The following is a 16,750-nucleotide window of genomic DNA, read 5'->3' as shown; positions in this document are numbered from 1 at the left end:
GGAATGCTGGGGTGCAAAGCAAAGGCTGAGGGACACATGTTAGTAAAGCAGATCATAGGCGGTGGTGTCACAATACTACAGGTGGAATGGTGCTTCTGGAAGCCTCAAGTGGACATGCACAAGTTGCTTGTTAAAATGCAGCCCATTCCTTAATAGGTTTAGAACTAATCTACACCAAGTGTTACCACTGACTAACTGCAGAGCAAGGTTTCACCTGAACTCACAGTCTGTGAGGCTGAGGGAAAGGAACAGGAGAGCATAAACGATCATGATGGTACCAAAGAACATTGGGTAGCGCGTGAAGAACTCTCTCATGTATGCTGATCTGCAAAATTCACAACACCCTTATATTGATTATAGTGCACAATAGCGACGTGAAGTTTGACTTGAAAGACACACGGAATCCTCGTGTCGCTCTTTTTGTCACAAATTTCATACTTCTGCCATGCAAGTTTCTATGACGTGTCCTTTTTCATTCCATGCACATGTAACATAACTTTTGCTTTAGATTTGCAACCCTTTTGATTTGCTCTTTATGTTCAGTAATTTTTCCTGTGGACTGCTGCTAGTTATCATGCCTCAAATAGTTTACAGATGAAAGGAAATCCATGAATAAGAGGCTGATCAAATCAATATATCACTCATTTACACTAAGGAAAACATGATGGCTACATCTACACTGGTCCCTCCCTTTCAAAAGGGGCATGCAAAAATGGCCATCTGAAAATGCAAATAATGTGTTGATTTGCATATTCAGTGCCTCATTAGCATAATGACAGCCACTCACTGTTCTGGAAGTACTTTTTTTGAAAGCCAAAATAGCTGTGTAGTTGGATTCTTTTGAAAGCACCCCGCTTCCTGAAAAAAATTAGGAAGAAGAATGCTTTCAAAAGCCGGCCTTCCTCGTGAAGGAACCCCATCTACATGGCTATTTTGGCTTTCAAAAACAGCACTTCTGGAATGGTGAGTGGTTGCCATTATACACATGAGGTGCCACATATGCAAATCAATGCCTTATTTGCATTTCTGATCAACTGTTTTGCATACCCCTTTCAAAAGGGAGGGGCCAGTGTAGATGTACCCAATATGTGTACATGGGAGATTTACTCCTGTCAGGTAGAAGATCCATTCAGTTTCAGTCTCTCAGAGTACAGAATTTCACTCAGAAATACAGCAGCTATATGGCCTGTTCTAGCACTGTGAGGAACACAGTTTTCTGAAGAAGTGAACACTTGAGGAAAAATTAGTTTTATAAATTTGGGGATAAAAGAAAATAAAAATTAATCAGTCTTTAGAGAAACGTATATTTATATGCACACACATGCATGTGCGCGCACACATGTATATCTCAGTAATGCGATCTAAACTCAATAACAAAGACTATGAAGAACAGAAAAGTAATTCCTTAGCGGCAACTAAACAAGGGGGCTGGCAGAGTTGCCAGCTGCTATGGCTCCTGGAAGGGGCGGGGCTAGGACAGCAATCCCTCAGTGCCAGTCACACAGCATTGTGCTAGCCCCACTCCTCAGCTTCAGACCCACCAGAGCACGCTATGCAGCACTCAGTGGTAATTTAAAAGGCCTGAGGCTCCAGCCATACCCACTCCTGTGGTAGCGGCAGTGGCCAAGAGCCCTGGGCCATCTTGGATCTTCAGGCCTTGGAGCAACCGCCCCCTCCCCACCAGGAGGCCTGCAACTAACTGTGTACTCTCAACCAGTACTTCCTAACTGAGCTTGTGTGTTTTCTTTGCAAAGACATGAGATTGTCCATAGGTACTCATGTAAAAATAAGGAACATTAATGGGCATTCGTAGCTGAGAAACAATCAAGGCTCAAGTTTCATGATACCTGTACTATGTTTTATGGACAATGTTCACAGCAAAGTTATTTTGAAATGATGGCCAATATTTCGAAATAACTTTGCAATCATCTACACAGTGCAACTGCTATTTTGAAATTATTTCAAAATAGTGGTTTGCTTATTTCAAAATAGGTAAACCTCATTTGACAAAGAATAGCACCTACTTTGAAATAAGTATTTCAAATAGCGGCTGTGTAGACAGGGAATAGAGCCTGTTTTGAAATAAACCATAGCATGTCCAATGACTCTATTGCATGTAGACACTATTTTGAAATAGCTGAGGGTTATTTCAAAATACACTAATCAGGAACATCTTTTCTGGAATGGCTTATTTTGAAATAATGCTGCTGGGTAGACATAGCCTAATAAATGAATACTAATATGAACAACTGGATAAGGACATCATATTATATTAGCTTAAAAAATAGGAGAAATATATTATACTTGTGGAGCCAAGCCCATTGTTCTAATGGGTCATTTTCAAACAAGATGCTTTTTTGTCTTTAAGAAACTTTTTGATAGTCTCTAAGCTATACCTCCCTTTGTTGATGAAAAGTAAAAAAAAAATAAAATGACTTATGGTGGATTTTTCATAAATTCAATGTTCACAAATACTGCATTGAAACCAAAAATCTTGCTGCACACAAAAATTGCATATTTTAGAAATTGTTTTAGGAATATATAGTTATTGTATTTTGTAATTTGGTCATCTCGTCTCATTCATTTTGGGGAGGAAAAGAGAGGGAAGGCGGGTGACACAAACATCAGTTGAAAACTGATTGCAATCGATGTACAGCCTATTGTGTTAGCTATTTCTAACTCCCTTGATTTTTATGAAAATATCATCCGCACATACACAAGGCTATGCAGAGTAATCTACTCATTTCTTTCATAAAACTTTTATTTAGACAGCTCAGGTGGATTGGGATTGCTCAAATAAAATCATTAAAATAATTCATAATACTTCCAGAGCACCGTTGATCAGAGAGATCTACAAAAACATCTTAAGTAAGCATAACACCCTATTATTTCTCCTTTACAGATGGGAAAACTGAAGCACAGGCAGGTTAAAGGGCTAGATCCTGTTTGGTGCTAAGCAACTCATTTGATCTACCTAAGCATATGCCTAAAACCCACTGCCTTTAATGGTGCTTCTGCACATGCTTAACATAAAGCATGTTCTTAACTTTGTCCATGAACTTGGGCTTAGCTCCCTCAACTCCCACTGTCTTCGACAGGAGTTGGGGGGGACTGAGTATCTTGAACAAGCCGCTCAGATCCTCACAGGATTGAGCCCTAAGTGGCATGACAAGAATCCAAGATTTGGAGATTCTTGTCTTACAGACCAACCTTTAACCACTAGACAACATTCCCAAGCTATTAAGTAAAAGATTTAATAATTTAATTGGCAAAAACTTCATTACTGAAAACATCCAAAACATTTATTTATGCATATTCCGAAACAAAACCTTCCCTGTGCTGGGGAATGTAGCAATGTCAGATACAGACTTATTTTTTGTGCATATTTGGGATTAAGTAACTTAAACAATGTTTTATGAAAAATATTACTGAAAAGATAACATTGCAATCTTTCTTCATGTGACAATTACTTAATACTTTGTATGTGAAATATATATGACTATGTCCTATATGCATATATTTAGCAACAGACGCTTACCTTTAAAAAGGCTTTTTTTTCCAGAGTATTCATTATAAAAGGAGGAATAGCTGAAAGTAAAAAATACAAAAGAAAACATCATAAATCATAAAAAATCATAGCAGAAACTTCTCGTTTTCCATAAACCTTTTGCGGCAGTTTAGAACAGTACCTGAAAATCTTATGCCACCTTTAGAATCTGGATTACTTTTCTGTGATTTCTTCTAGTGTGATGAATGACGTATCTAAATAGCTTAATAATGACAGTTTCAGTATTTACACATATCTCTAACAACTCAGTCTATTGCACTACTGGAAATTTTACTCACATACCACCTGCATATAAATTTGAACATTCATATCCATTGTGACATTACATTAGCTTCGCCTTATCTTTATCTGACAACTTGTCTAACACAGTGGAGTGGAGAATTCCTCATCTATTTAAAATCTGGTTAAGCACTCAACAACCTGGCATCGATTAAATATGTCCAGATTTAATTCTGATCCATTTCAGTAGAAGTTGTTACCACTCACTGACAGCAGCCTAAAATTCATATTCTCAGAAGTATTTAGATAATTAGTTTCTCTTGAGTACAATGTCAATTAGGAAGCTAAGGCCCAGTCTATGCTACAATTTATGTCAGCAAAACTTATCTGGCTCAGGGATGTGAAAAAGACCCCCTTCCCACCTGAGCAAAATACGTTTTGCTGGAAGAAGTGGAAGAGTGCACAAAGCTATGTCAGCAGGAGAGCTTCTCTGACCAACACAGCTTCACCTCATGTTGAGGTGGTTTTATGTCAATGAGAGAGCTCAAAGAACAGCTACATGAGCAATCTCAAAGCGATACAGCTGCATCAGTATAGTGTAAGCTCAATAGTATGGCCATGGCCTGAATCTCTTCCTGGGAATCATTCCAGGAACTTCTGTTCCATTTAAGAGAAAAACGTAGAGGAATATAAGAGGAATACAGTCAGTCCTCAATCTAAGTTGCTCCAGTATAAGGTGTTTTGCACTTACACCATTGAAACTGCAAGGCACATGAGGTAAAAATTCCTTGCACTTATGTTGTTTAGAAAACAGAAAATTTGCATACCTTCCCAGCATACTCTGTGATTCTCCTCTGTCTCATACAGCACATAGGATACAAATGGTTTTAAAATGTATTGTGGGTTAGGATAATTTCTTTATATGTTGCTTAAAATGCTTTAAATGTATGTATGGTAATGGCAATTAAAAATACTGCAGATAAATATGATTTTAAAATGTACTTTGGGTTAGGATGATTTCCTTAAATGTTTAAACTGCTTTAAATGTGTGGTATGGTAAGTGAGAGATACATTAGGGTTTAAATTGTCATATTGGCAAAATTTATGGTCTTACAATCCTTATTCTCCTCTATTTACATTATTTCTTACAGGGGAAAATTCCTCAGTATATGTCATTTTGCTTTAAGTTGCAACTTTACGATCCCTATCCCTGATGTGCATCGAAGACCCCCTCTATGTATATTTCACCTGTTTAGACATTCTGCCTGGAGTGTCTAAACAGGCAAAACTACTGCCTTTACAACCATAGGATAATTTGATCTGTTAGAGAAACAAGTTCATAGAATAAACAGCTAGAGAGATGCTGAATTCTAACAACTGTAGTACAATCATTATGTTTGACTAAAATTGTACTAACCCATGCCAGGAGCAGCCATGAGAATCCTTGAGACAACCACTTGAGTAATGGCCTGCTGTGCAGCCTTGGCTGATTCACCTAATCTATTTCCATTTTCATCTGTAATAGGGATACCGAATTTCAGTTCCCTGTTGAAAAAAAATAGTTTAATGACAATTAGTGGCACTCATTTTTATCCTTTTTTGTCATCTGATCCTAAATGCTTTTTCCACCTTTAACTATATCAGATTGAAAAAATACTTCAAGCAAGTGACACAGGTCACATTTACAATGCACTTTTGTCATTAAAACTTCAGTTGTTCAGGGTTTGAGAAAATAAACAAGACAAAAGTTTTGAGGACAAAAAGCATTGGTATGGACAGCGTTGTGTTGGTGCAAAATGCTCTCCAAGTGGTGACAAAGCTACTTCCCCTGGTTTGGGGTAGTCTCAGTCTGTTGCAGGGAGAGTTTTCTCCTGTCGACTAAGAACTGTTATACTGTGCACTTTACACTGTTGGAAAACAGGATTCTGACCTAAGCAGATTAGTGGTCTTATCCAATACAGCCATTTTTATGTTCTCATGACTCTCTTATGATCAGCTGTTGAAAAACTGGTACTTAGCTTTTGAGATTTAAGAGCAGATATCTAATTGGATACTTATCTTAGTAAAACAAAGATGTTCTATTTTGTACTTGGGATAATTAATCAAATGCCTTTAAACAATAAAATAGAGTGCCCCTGAAATGCCATACAAGTGATTAAAAGCAGCTAAAATATATAGAAACATTATAAGACTGCAAAATTAACTAAACAAGTAATTCATGTGTAAGTGTGGCAACTAAAATTATATTTCTTCTAGAACGAATGTATCACTATTTCTCTCTTACCTTTGCCTCATTAATGGAATATTTATGCAATTAGCAGCAGCTACAGCAGCAAAAGGAACAAAACGTCCTATAAGGGGCGAGACATGCTGCAAAAACGGGAGACAAAATTTTTCAAGTTTCACAATCTTTTTAAAGGTCTTCTTAAGCTGTTTTTTAAACATACAAAATCAGGTTGTTCTCATGGACTTAAAATTCAGTGAAAACTCACTGTGAAGTCAGGACAACACCAAACCAAAACAAGCCCCCTGGCATCAAACTTTTAATTGAAAACCCTCTCTGTCAAGATAAGCATTGACGGAAAAGCTGAAGGGGAAATAGCCTTGAATATTAACATCACTCGTGCAGCTGTGTGAGCCTCCTGGCACAACCATCAGAAAAATAGCAAAAAGGGTCCCGCAAGACATTATATTTAATTCCATTCACTGGCAGGATTATATCCAACAGGTATCAATATTCACAGCTTTGTAACTAAAGGCACTGACTATACAGAAGCAATTGATCTGTATGTTGTATAAGCAGTTGTGCTCTATTTAATATAGATTCCTTTGAACATTTTTTCATTACTGCATTTTATCTAAAAGGGAAATTTAACAAAAATATGTACTATTTTTTGTGGAGAAGAGGATTGAGGGAGAAGGAAAGGTGAGTCTTCTTTCATGGTAAATTTGAGGATTTATTTCAAGAACTATACAATTTTCAACATGAAATCATTTTAACAGAAACATCTAAATATACTCTATAACATTTTCATTAAATCTGTAATGCCAGTTTGGGACAGGGTTACAAAAATTATGAAAACAAACCCACTACTGAAGAAATGTGCCAGAGCACTCCAGCACACATTAAAATTAAACATTTTGGCTGTGGCCACACTTGGCCAAAACTTCAAAATGGCCATTGCTAATGGCCAAATCGAAGAATGCTAATGAGGTGCTGAACTGAATATTTTGCACCTCATTAGCATTCACATGCTGCCAGCCGTGGCACTTTGAAAGCACTGCTTTCGAAGGCGCACGGCTCAGTGTGGCTACAAAGGGATCCTTTTCGAAAAGATCCCACACATTTCGAAATGCCCTTATTCTCCTCAGCTGAGAATAAGGGGATTTCAAAACATGCAGGGTCCTTTCGAAAAGGACCCCCATGTAGTCATGCCAAGCCACACACGTTTGAAAGCGGTGCTTTTGAAGCGCTGCCGCCTGCAGCATGTGAATGCTAATGAGGCACTGAATATTCAATTCAGCACCTCATTAGTATTCTTCAATTTGGCCATTAGCACAGCCATTTCGAAGTTTTGGCCAAGTGCGGCCACAGCCGCTGTGAACAAGAATACAAGCCTTTCAGCCTGAAAGTTCATCGGAATCCTTTGTAGACAAGCAGGGTGATAATAAAACTCCAATTCTGCACATTTTAAGAGTGATAGAAAAAAAAATTAAAAAATGGAGGTAGTAAAAATTGTTTTAAGTGTTGCTATTGCAAAGTATAGTATTCTTGCAAAGCTTACAAAGATTTTGATACAATATTAAGTTCACTGGCAAAATCATCTTGTCATATTTGCAGGAGGTCTGGCAATAACAATAAATAATAGTAGATATATAAGTATATGAATAACTATGTCTTTCATAAATATTGTTTTATGCTTAAACCTCAGGCTACTTATTTTATACTTTGGCTATGCCTACACTGCAGCTGAACTACAGTCAAAGGTGTCATTACAGCTAAAGGAAGCATACCCATGCTAGCTTTAATTTTGCTAACATGGCCAACAATACAAGTACACATCCAGGTTCACAGAAGGGCTTGCACAGCCTGCACCAGGGTGTCTGTGGTGTCACGTCTTCATTGTTATTTCCAGTCATGTTCATTCGATTTACGCTAGTGTGGGTATGCCTACCTGAGCTGCAATCACACCTTCGATTACAGAATGTCTGCAGCATGGCCAAAGCCTTTGACACATATGGTCAAATTTTCAGCCAGGCTGAGGCTCAGAGCCCATGTTTACTAGTGCAGCTCCGCAGCTACAAAAAACGTTCCTGCATATTTTACTCCTATAGATGGAATATGAGCACTTAAATCTTAGTGATTATCTGTTTAATTTCCTTATTTTCTTCCAAATGATACTGAGACTTTTAACACCACAAATGTTAAAAAAATGGAGGCAATTTTCAGTACTTGCAATTTGCACAAATAAGAGGTAGGGACAGGCTGCTAAAAAATTAAGCAGCAGTTGTGTTTAACAAGATGTAGAGGTACCAGAGGATGACTAAGGCACTAAAATCTACTAAGGCTATATCTACACTACGAGATAAATTTGAATTTAAGGCAGTTAGCTTGATTGTGGCAAGTGACTGTCTTCACTGTAAATACTATTAGTTTGATTTAGGGAGCACTAATATCTATACTGTAACATCATTGGAACTGGGTAGGTGTAGCGTTAAGTTCAAATTTAATAGTTCAAATGAAGGCTAGTGAGGAAGCATCCAGAGGCTGACTGGTGCTGTTGCAGGGAGCCAAGAGATTGACGGCACTGCTGCACCTGGCTCCTTGCTGCACTTGGTTCCCAGCTCCCTCAAGCCACACACAGCAGCACTGGTCAGTTTCCTGGCTCCCTCAAGCTGTGGGATCCAGGAAACAGGCAGCAGTGTGAGCTCTGCCTGTGGCAAGGGTACTAGCAGGGCCTGGGGGAAGGGTGCAGTATGAAGCGCTGAGGGAACTGTGGGATAGGTTCCCACAATTAACTGCTGCAACAGTCGGTATCTGGCCACTCTAGTGTGGCAGCACTAACTTGACTTTGTGTGGATTTTGTGGGAAGTGAGGATACTCAAAATTGGAACTTATAAAGCTCAGCGTTATAAAATTGCATTTATCTGGTAGTGCGCGGACGTAGTCTAAGAAAATTTGAAGCAGTACCTTTGTTAGTGCATTAAGCCCTAGGGCTGTTGCTACAGCACCGGTAGTGGCAGAAACATAGGCTGCTCCCAGCTGGCTAAAACAAAAATAAAAGTCATTGCATTTGCACAACACATATTTCCATTAGCTTGCAATATCTTCATATTCTATACCTAAAATAACATGTATCAACAATGTACTAATATAACTTAGCTTAAAAACAAATATACATTTTATCGATTTTCTCTTTGGCTAGGTCTACACGTGCCCCTTCCTTTCGAAAGGGGCATGTTAATGAGCAGGTTCGAAAGATGCTAATGAGGCGCTGCAATGAACATGCAGCACCTCATTAGCATAATTACAGCTGCGGCGATTCGAAAGTGTGGCTTTTCGAATCGCGCGCCACCTGTGGAGACGGGACCTTCTGAAAGGACCCCCCCCAGTTTTCGAAAGCCCTTCTTCTGATCACCAGATAGGAAGGGGCACGTGTAGACCCAGCCTTTTTGTTTCATCCTCTTCATTGCATTTTAGCTGTCACTCATATGCCTAGCCATCTGAATCGAGGCTGGTAAGGATCATGTCCTAAATTTAACCTGATGATGCCCTTACTTAAAGACATTATCCAAAGTGTCTGACAGGTGAACAAGCTAATTTAGTATTTGCAAATGGCTGGTTAAACAGTGCAAGGAAGATCTCTGTTAGAATTACATTGGCATTTAAAAAATTAACTCAAAGCAGTTATATTCATTTTTAACAAGTTAACTATTATTGCAATCTCAAGTCATTCCCAAGCATCTCTTTGTAACTTTATTAACTTATTACCATGCTCTCACATTGAACAGTGCAGTGACTCATGTCCACATACTGCATCAGAGATTGCTGAAGTTCAACCACCTATGGAACATGGCAGTGCTGGTTAAAAAGATATTTAAACTGTTTAGTTAAGCATCTGACCTGACAGTAATTGGGGCATCTCCACTCCTGTTGGTGTAATTTACAATAGCATTGAAGGACTGGTTGATCCACTGCCAGAAGACCACTGCTGGAGTAGTTCTTAAACAAAAGAAAAAAAATTTTAATGGGCATTAACAAAAAAGCAACATTGTATCAAACAAGTACCAGCTGAACCTCCCTAATCCAGCACCCTCGGAATTAGAGGTGTGAATGAGAGAATTTGCCAGACCATGGGAGGTCAATATTGTCTAGCAGCATTATCAAAACTTCCACTGCTTACCTGGCTCTTAGAAGACATTTATGAGTAAATTACTGCAAAACAATAGCACAGAACACTGACAGCCAGGACTGGTAGCTGTAAACAAACTTTACGGAGCCATGGGCAATCTGGCTGCACTCATGATAAATGGTCATTTGGCTAACTAAAATCATGCTGGATGACAGGTGTTTTTGGGTGAGAGAATGCTGGATTAGAGAGGTTCAACCTGTATAATAATGCACAAATTTAATTATTCACTCAAGATGGGAGGTGAATTGCAACAATTGAACTGAGATATAGCAACACCTTCACTTCTAAAAATTGAAGAAATATACAATAATTTACTTCCATCTTCTGCGGAGACTACATTTATGGACTTGTTATTTCTTGCCTATCTTTCCCCAAAACCACATTTGCCTTAATGGGCTGATAGCTTTCTTTGGAGATATCACCTTACTCCAAAATGTTCTTCAATCTGCTTCTCTGACACAACTTTTAAATGTTTAATTGGAACACTTATTTGAGTTCCAGAGTCAGCAGGTGAATTTTTCATTATTAGCTCAAAGTATAATCAAACATTGCTGCATGAACTAAGAATAAATATTGATATTGTGCAGGAATAAATGTAAAATCTGATTCAATAAAGGATCGGTGACAGATTCAGTTGCAAAAAAATCCTTTGAGATCTCTTCTAAATTGTGTGAATGCTGGTAATGTGCTGCCTCAGGACAGAAATCCTACTTTGAAAGGATTTTAACATTTTTGCTATTGGGGTAGGAAAAAAGCTAAAGTTCATGCTCAACTTCCAAAGCTACTATCAGCAAAACTGATGTCAATTCTGTAATATTACCAAGATGAGAGTTTTAGAAATGCTTATGTTTGTGGGGGATTACTGTTCAAATATAAATTATGAGATGAAAAATATCTTATTAGTGTGAACAAAATATAAATTAGAAAATTTTTCCTATTAAATTTAACTAAATTGTATTTGTGGGGCCTTTTTTAGATGACTAAATGTTTTGATTACCAAGTTCTTTAATGATTTACTCCAGGACTGGGTCTACACTAGTGAGATCTTTCAGACTAGCTGGGGTTCTTTTCAAAGATCCCGCAGAGCGTCTACATACAAAATGCGTTCTTTCAAAAGGAATTCAAAAGAATGTGGCACTTCTTTCAGAGGCCCTCTTCCTCTTCCAGATAAGGAATAACGTCTTTTTCCGAAAGATTATTTCAGAAAAATGTGTGTGTAGATGTTCCTGGGGCCCTTCTTTTGAAAGAGCAGTCCCCATGGTGCCGGATTTTTTGATCCCTGGCCTGTTCTTCTGAAAGAGCAGGGGCTGTGTGGACGCTCTCTTTCGAAAAAGCAGATCACTCTTTTGATTTGCCTTTTTGTGTGTGGAAGTGATCTTTTGAAAGAAGTTTTTTTCAGATGAAATCTTCCAAAAGAACTTCGTTCAAAGTATTGCTGTAGTGTAGGTGTGGCCCTGAAAAGGTTCTACATGACAAGACATTAGCAGAGGAAAAAGGACACAGGGATCAGCAAATATTTTAAATTTCTCCATGAAGACTACACTGACTAATTTTTTTTTGTTGCTTAGGGGTTTTCTGACTGTCAGATTCTATCATCATCCTTGGAGGTGCCTGATCTTGCAAGCTGACGTATGTTCTTGTCCTCAATCCAGAATAACGCTTACAAACATTTTATTTGTTTAATAGGACTATTTACATGCTCAAAAATTAAGAATGTACTTAAGTTCTTTCTTGGATTGATGTCAGAACCTTGCAGAATTAAACTGTGGATAATTTGCTGCTTTCAAATTTTGATCAGCAAGATGGTGGTGGTTGAAATGGCTGTTAATCAGGTCCTAGAGCAAAGATCGATAGCCAGCTGTTGGAAGTACAGACACAAGTCATGTAGAATTACAGAATGGATAGGCAAACAGATATACTGGAGTAAAGAAGATGTATTTGCCAAACATTTGGAATCCTAAATTTAAGATCTTTCTTGGGCTTTTAAAAAAACCCTTAAATTAGAAATCATAATTTCAAGTGATTCGATCTGCCTGATTGTTCCTGCTGCTTTCTAACCCTGAGTAAGCACTTAAAGCAACCCTGCTTTAGAACATCTGAGTCAGCTCTTAAAGCAACCCTGGCTAGCTAGATTTTCTCCATCATGGTCACTTCTCCTCTTCCTTTTCTTAGGTGCATACGTGTGTCCTTTACCTACCTTATCTCCCTCTTTTGTCTCTTTCATCCTGTTTAGATCGCAGCATATTGAATGCACGTGCTCTACTCTCTGTTATTCAATGAGAGGAAGCCCTGCACCTGGATTTAATGATGACAAGAAGGTACTGTGCCCAACACAGCCATTTCAGGCTAGAAATATAGACAGACTAACCATATCTAAATGGTATTTCTGAACAAACGCATAGGTTCTCCCTTCATCCTCATGAATGTTCCAGTTCCTTTCTATTTTGAAGGAAAAGTATGCAGAAGATAAAGGTCTAGATCCTTAGAACTAGCTAACTGTGCTTAGAACAGGGGACCCAAGAAGAGAAGGGGAAAATATGGCTGGGACTGATTCAGACTCTGGTGTAAGATGGAGCAACCTTAGGGCTGTTCCACCTTATACCAGCTGCAACAGTTCCCTAGAAGCTGCTTCAATGGCCTAGAATTCCTGAAGTGCAAGATATTCTAATTATTCCTCTTCCTTCCCTGAAACACCTCCTCCTGCCTCCTGTGCTGGAGCCCAGGCAGGATCAGATGGGACAGAAGAGGCAATACCAGTTTTACAACACCCAAGGATTTCCCTGATGCAGGAACAATCTCTAATTGATTGTTCAGATACCTTTCTGATGTCTTTGCAATCAGACCAGTGTCTTCAAGCCAACAAATAACTATTGATACAACCTAGTTTTGAATCTGCTGCTGTCTTGTAAGGATATGAAGAAAGAAAAGGCATAAACACTGTTTGTGATTATTAGCTCGGTAGGTAGATATGAATATAATGGAGCTTGCATACTAAGTAAATAGTTACCTTTATATTTTTTCAAGACAACTAGTTTGAGGAACTGGGATATACGATACCTTCTGGACTATCTTATTAACAGATATTGTGCCATCTGCTTCCTAATACACTGTGACAGGCTGCTAATATTGTGAGCATGTTAATGAATAGTGACTTTTTCTCACATACCACTGCTTTGAATTTTAATACAATGAACCAACACATAACCCTGTCAAGAGACAGAGGTGTCAGTGATCAGACAACAGTGCTGATGATTTCTTTGGCAGTCCTAGCTTGTGCATAGTGGCTAAGACCTTTTTAAACAGAACTAAGAGAGTTTGCAAAATGGCTCCTGCCTTTTCTTGAGGACACAAGAGAAACTGAAAGTAGTTTTAGAATCCCTGAATCAAATACAGTGATGTTATTGCCTCTAATTCCTCCACTAGTTCACCTAAGAAATAATATTATTTCAGAACTTCTTGACACTGGCCTTTGAAAGTAGACACCATTGAATTTTTGATGATCTAGAGCAGGGGGCCAGCATGTGGCCCACAGGCCAGAATTTTGAGGAATAAAGGGACTTCGAAGTTGCCCAGGCACTTCGAAGTACCGGCGGGTTAGCCACAGCTAGACGCAAGCCGGCACTTCGAAGTTTAATACTTCATAGTTGCCGCAGGGGGGAATTTGCTTAATGAAGTGCTGCATATGCACCTCAGCACTTAATTAATAAACTCCGACACCCTACTTACCATCCTCCCTTCGTAGCAGGGAGGAAGTGTAGACAAGCCCGATGACTGATATATTGAAGGGATGGTTAACACTTGTTCTGCAGAGAGCATCGTACATGCCAGACCTCTACAGTGAGAATTATCAGACAGAATCTCCTGCTCTTTCCTTGCCACATAAATTTCATATAAGGGCAGGACTTTGGCACATTTGACTTCCTGGGTTAAATGAGGAAAAGAGGCTATTTGGTGAACTATAAGAGAGGGATAAAAGGTTCATCTCACAGCTGCTTCTAAAGGAACCTACCAGTAAGTGCAAGTAAAGGGAGTGTAAGGATAGATGAGGAAAGAAGGCAAAAGTTTATAGTTAAAGAAATATTTATAAAACACCTTATAAAATATTTTGATAAGCTAACTATTTATTTTTTTCTATTTAATTTACTGACAATATTTGTGTTACATTGGCACCACTCACCTATAAAAGGTCATCATACAACCTGTGATAGTCATGTTCATTGGTACCTGAGCTGACATTCGGCCAATCAAAATCATCTTTTCACCAGTGTCTGGGTGAAAAGCTGAATCATACACGTATTTTGCTCTCCATAGTTCATCTTCTGTTAACCCAGGGCCTACAATACCCTGCCTTGGAAACAAATTGAAAAAGTGTTGTCATAAAATATAGCAATTAGTAAAAATAAATGAATATGGTACCAAAGAGCTTTTAGATAAACAGAATAAATTTACAAGGGTGTATTGTACCTTGGCTTCCATTGTTTTATATGTTTAAGACTTCCATTGACAAATGAATTTGGTAGACTTAGCCTTTACACAGCTTGATGAAGACAGAATCAAAGTTCACTCCAATGATTAGTAGACCTGTCAGTTAACATGCATTAAAGCCTGCAATTAACACAGAGCAGACTGAATGAATTAAAAAAAATAATCACAGGTCTTAATGAGTGTTAATTGACAGCCCTACTTTAAAGTATGCGTGCTGGGGGGCTCCAAGCGCCAGTTGTCTCCTGGGCTTGGGGATGGTGGTTTTCCCCCAGCCTCGGCTGGATCTCTGCCACTAGGCTTCCCCTGGTCGTGGGAACCCCGGCAACCCCATGTCTGCGAGCGGGTAGGGCACAGAGCCCCATCAGCAGCCCCAAAGCCATGGGACTTGGCTGGGGCCAGGAGAATCCTGGCAGTCCCATGATTAATTGTGATTTGTTTAATTGCGTGATTAATCGTGATTAATTTTTTTAATTGCTTGACAGCCCTAATGATTAGGTACCTTAGCTGATACTGTCCATAACAAACTTCTACCTGTTCAAAACAATGTAAAGATGTGAGTTATAAAATTTTCATTATAGTCACTAACAACCACATAGGCAAATCCCATGGCCAACTCCAACAACAGACCTTCAGGTATTTGAGAAACTATTTACCTAAAATAATAATACAAATAGTTAAAACTAGCTCTCAGTACTGCTGTCACACCAACTATTTATTGGAATTAGAGGGCTCATCCACAGACCAGCGCGCTTTCATAGCATGGGCTCTCAGACCATGTAATTTCCTCATGCATAACTCTAGATGCTACTGTTTTAAGAATCATATGGCCGTGCAAGAAGATACTATAGAATATCCAAAGGAATCAGTGTTGCTTTGACAAGGTTGTAAATATTTCATTAGACAGATATAATCACCTGCTGATATGAGAGACACTTAGCAAACCACAATTTAATCACTTACAACCCTCCCCCCCCCCAAAAATTAAGTCATTATTACTGATGGCCAAAAATATACAACTATCATACCTGTAATCATGCACAATTTTTCTTGCTTTTTCTAGTTGTTCATTAGGTAATAAAATATTCCTGGGATCTGTTACAGTAAAGAAATGATTCGCTCTTCCAACAAAAGTGCTTTGATCCCAACGAGGTTCCTTAATATTAATGTCTAATGGTACATCTGATGACATTTTCATGAACTCTGTGTACAAGGAAAAAATAATTTAGTTTTATAATTCTTGTAATGCATTATGTACCCAGCACCTTTGAGGGTGTCATCTTGCCAGGTGCCAAACACGCTAAAGTTCCATTAAAAAACTACATACAATGCTGAGCACCATGCAGAACTAGACCCCAAATGAGCAAATACATACTTCAAATGCAATGTATTCATTGCATAGGCTTTACACAAACAACAAAGTGACTTGCATTAGTTAAGCTGTCATTACTATCAGCAACAACTGCAAGTTTATCTATCTACACACACTCGCATGAACACACTTCCTTCTCTTAAGTAGCTGCATAGTAAAAGATTGGTCCTCAGAAGATGACCAATTGAAGAGCAGAACTTTGCAGATAAAAGTCTCACAAAATAATGGATAATGCAAAATATTAATTCCAATTTGCTTTGCTTGAATGAATTAGGTATTCCCTCAACACTCCACCAGGCTGGACTAAGGGGACAAAAGCGAATGAAAAATTCAATCTTTTGAGAAGGCATACTTTAAGTGAATTAAACTATTCTTCTGCCACTATATTTTGTGAGAAAGAATTTAAAAACATCTGGCATAGCAAAACAAAATTACAGTTAGATATACAGTGCAATGTATATTTTACTGCAACAGCTGCATTTTCTAAAACTATATGTATATTATACTTTATTTTAAAAAGTGTCATCCAGAAATCCATTACACTAATAAGGTGTGCCAGTTTTCTCACGGATAAAGGTAGGAAAGAAAACTTTTTACAGTTAACCTCACAGATCTAGCAGCGTTCTGCCACCTCAGAACCACAGCACAATTTAGTCATGTCCTCTCTACAGTTTGCACTAATACTACAATAGTTTC

General features: G+C 38.4%; 1 protein-coding gene across 6 annotated transcripts in view; it reads right to left on the bottom strand.

Moving 5' to 3' along the window:
• The window catches only part of SFXN1 (sideroflexin 1), a 37,862-nt gene that overhangs the window by 11,958 nt on the left and 9,154 nt on the right, over window positions 1-16,750 (bottom strand). For 4 of the 6 annotated variants that reach the window (XM_075009736.1, XM_075009732.1, XM_075009734.1 and 1 more), the window contains 7 exons: window positions 15,711-15,885; window positions 14,378-14,548; window positions 9,912-10,010; window positions 8,979-9,054; window positions 6,072-6,157; window positions 5,205-5,332; window positions 3,539-3,588 (listed from right to left, as the gene is read on the bottom strand). In XM_075009736.1, coding sequence (XP_074865837.1) covers window positions 3,539-3,588; window positions 5,205-5,332; window positions 6,072-6,157; window positions 8,979-9,054; window positions 9,912-10,010; window positions 14,378-14,548; window positions 15,711-15,880 — 780 coding nt within the window. In that variant the 5' untranslated portion in view covers window positions 15,881-15,885. Of the gene's footprint in view, window positions 1-214; window positions 326-3,538; window positions 3,589-5,204; window positions 5,333-6,071; window positions 6,158-8,978; window positions 9,055-9,911; window positions 10,011-14,377; window positions 14,549-15,710; window positions 15,886-16,750 lie in introns of all 6 variants that reach the window. The other 2 variants (XR_012647617.1, XR_012647618.1) reach the window with 2 other exon arrangements.

This window comes from Carettochelys insculpta, chromosome 15 (assembly GCF_033958435.1).
Source record: "Carettochelys insculpta isolate YL-2023 chromosome 15, ASM3395843v1, whole genome shotgun sequence".
Taxonomy (NCBI): domain Eukaryota; kingdom Metazoa; phylum Chordata; order Testudines; family Carettochelyidae; genus Carettochelys; species Carettochelys insculpta.
This window is presented reverse-complemented; position numbering and strand designations above follow the sequence as displayed.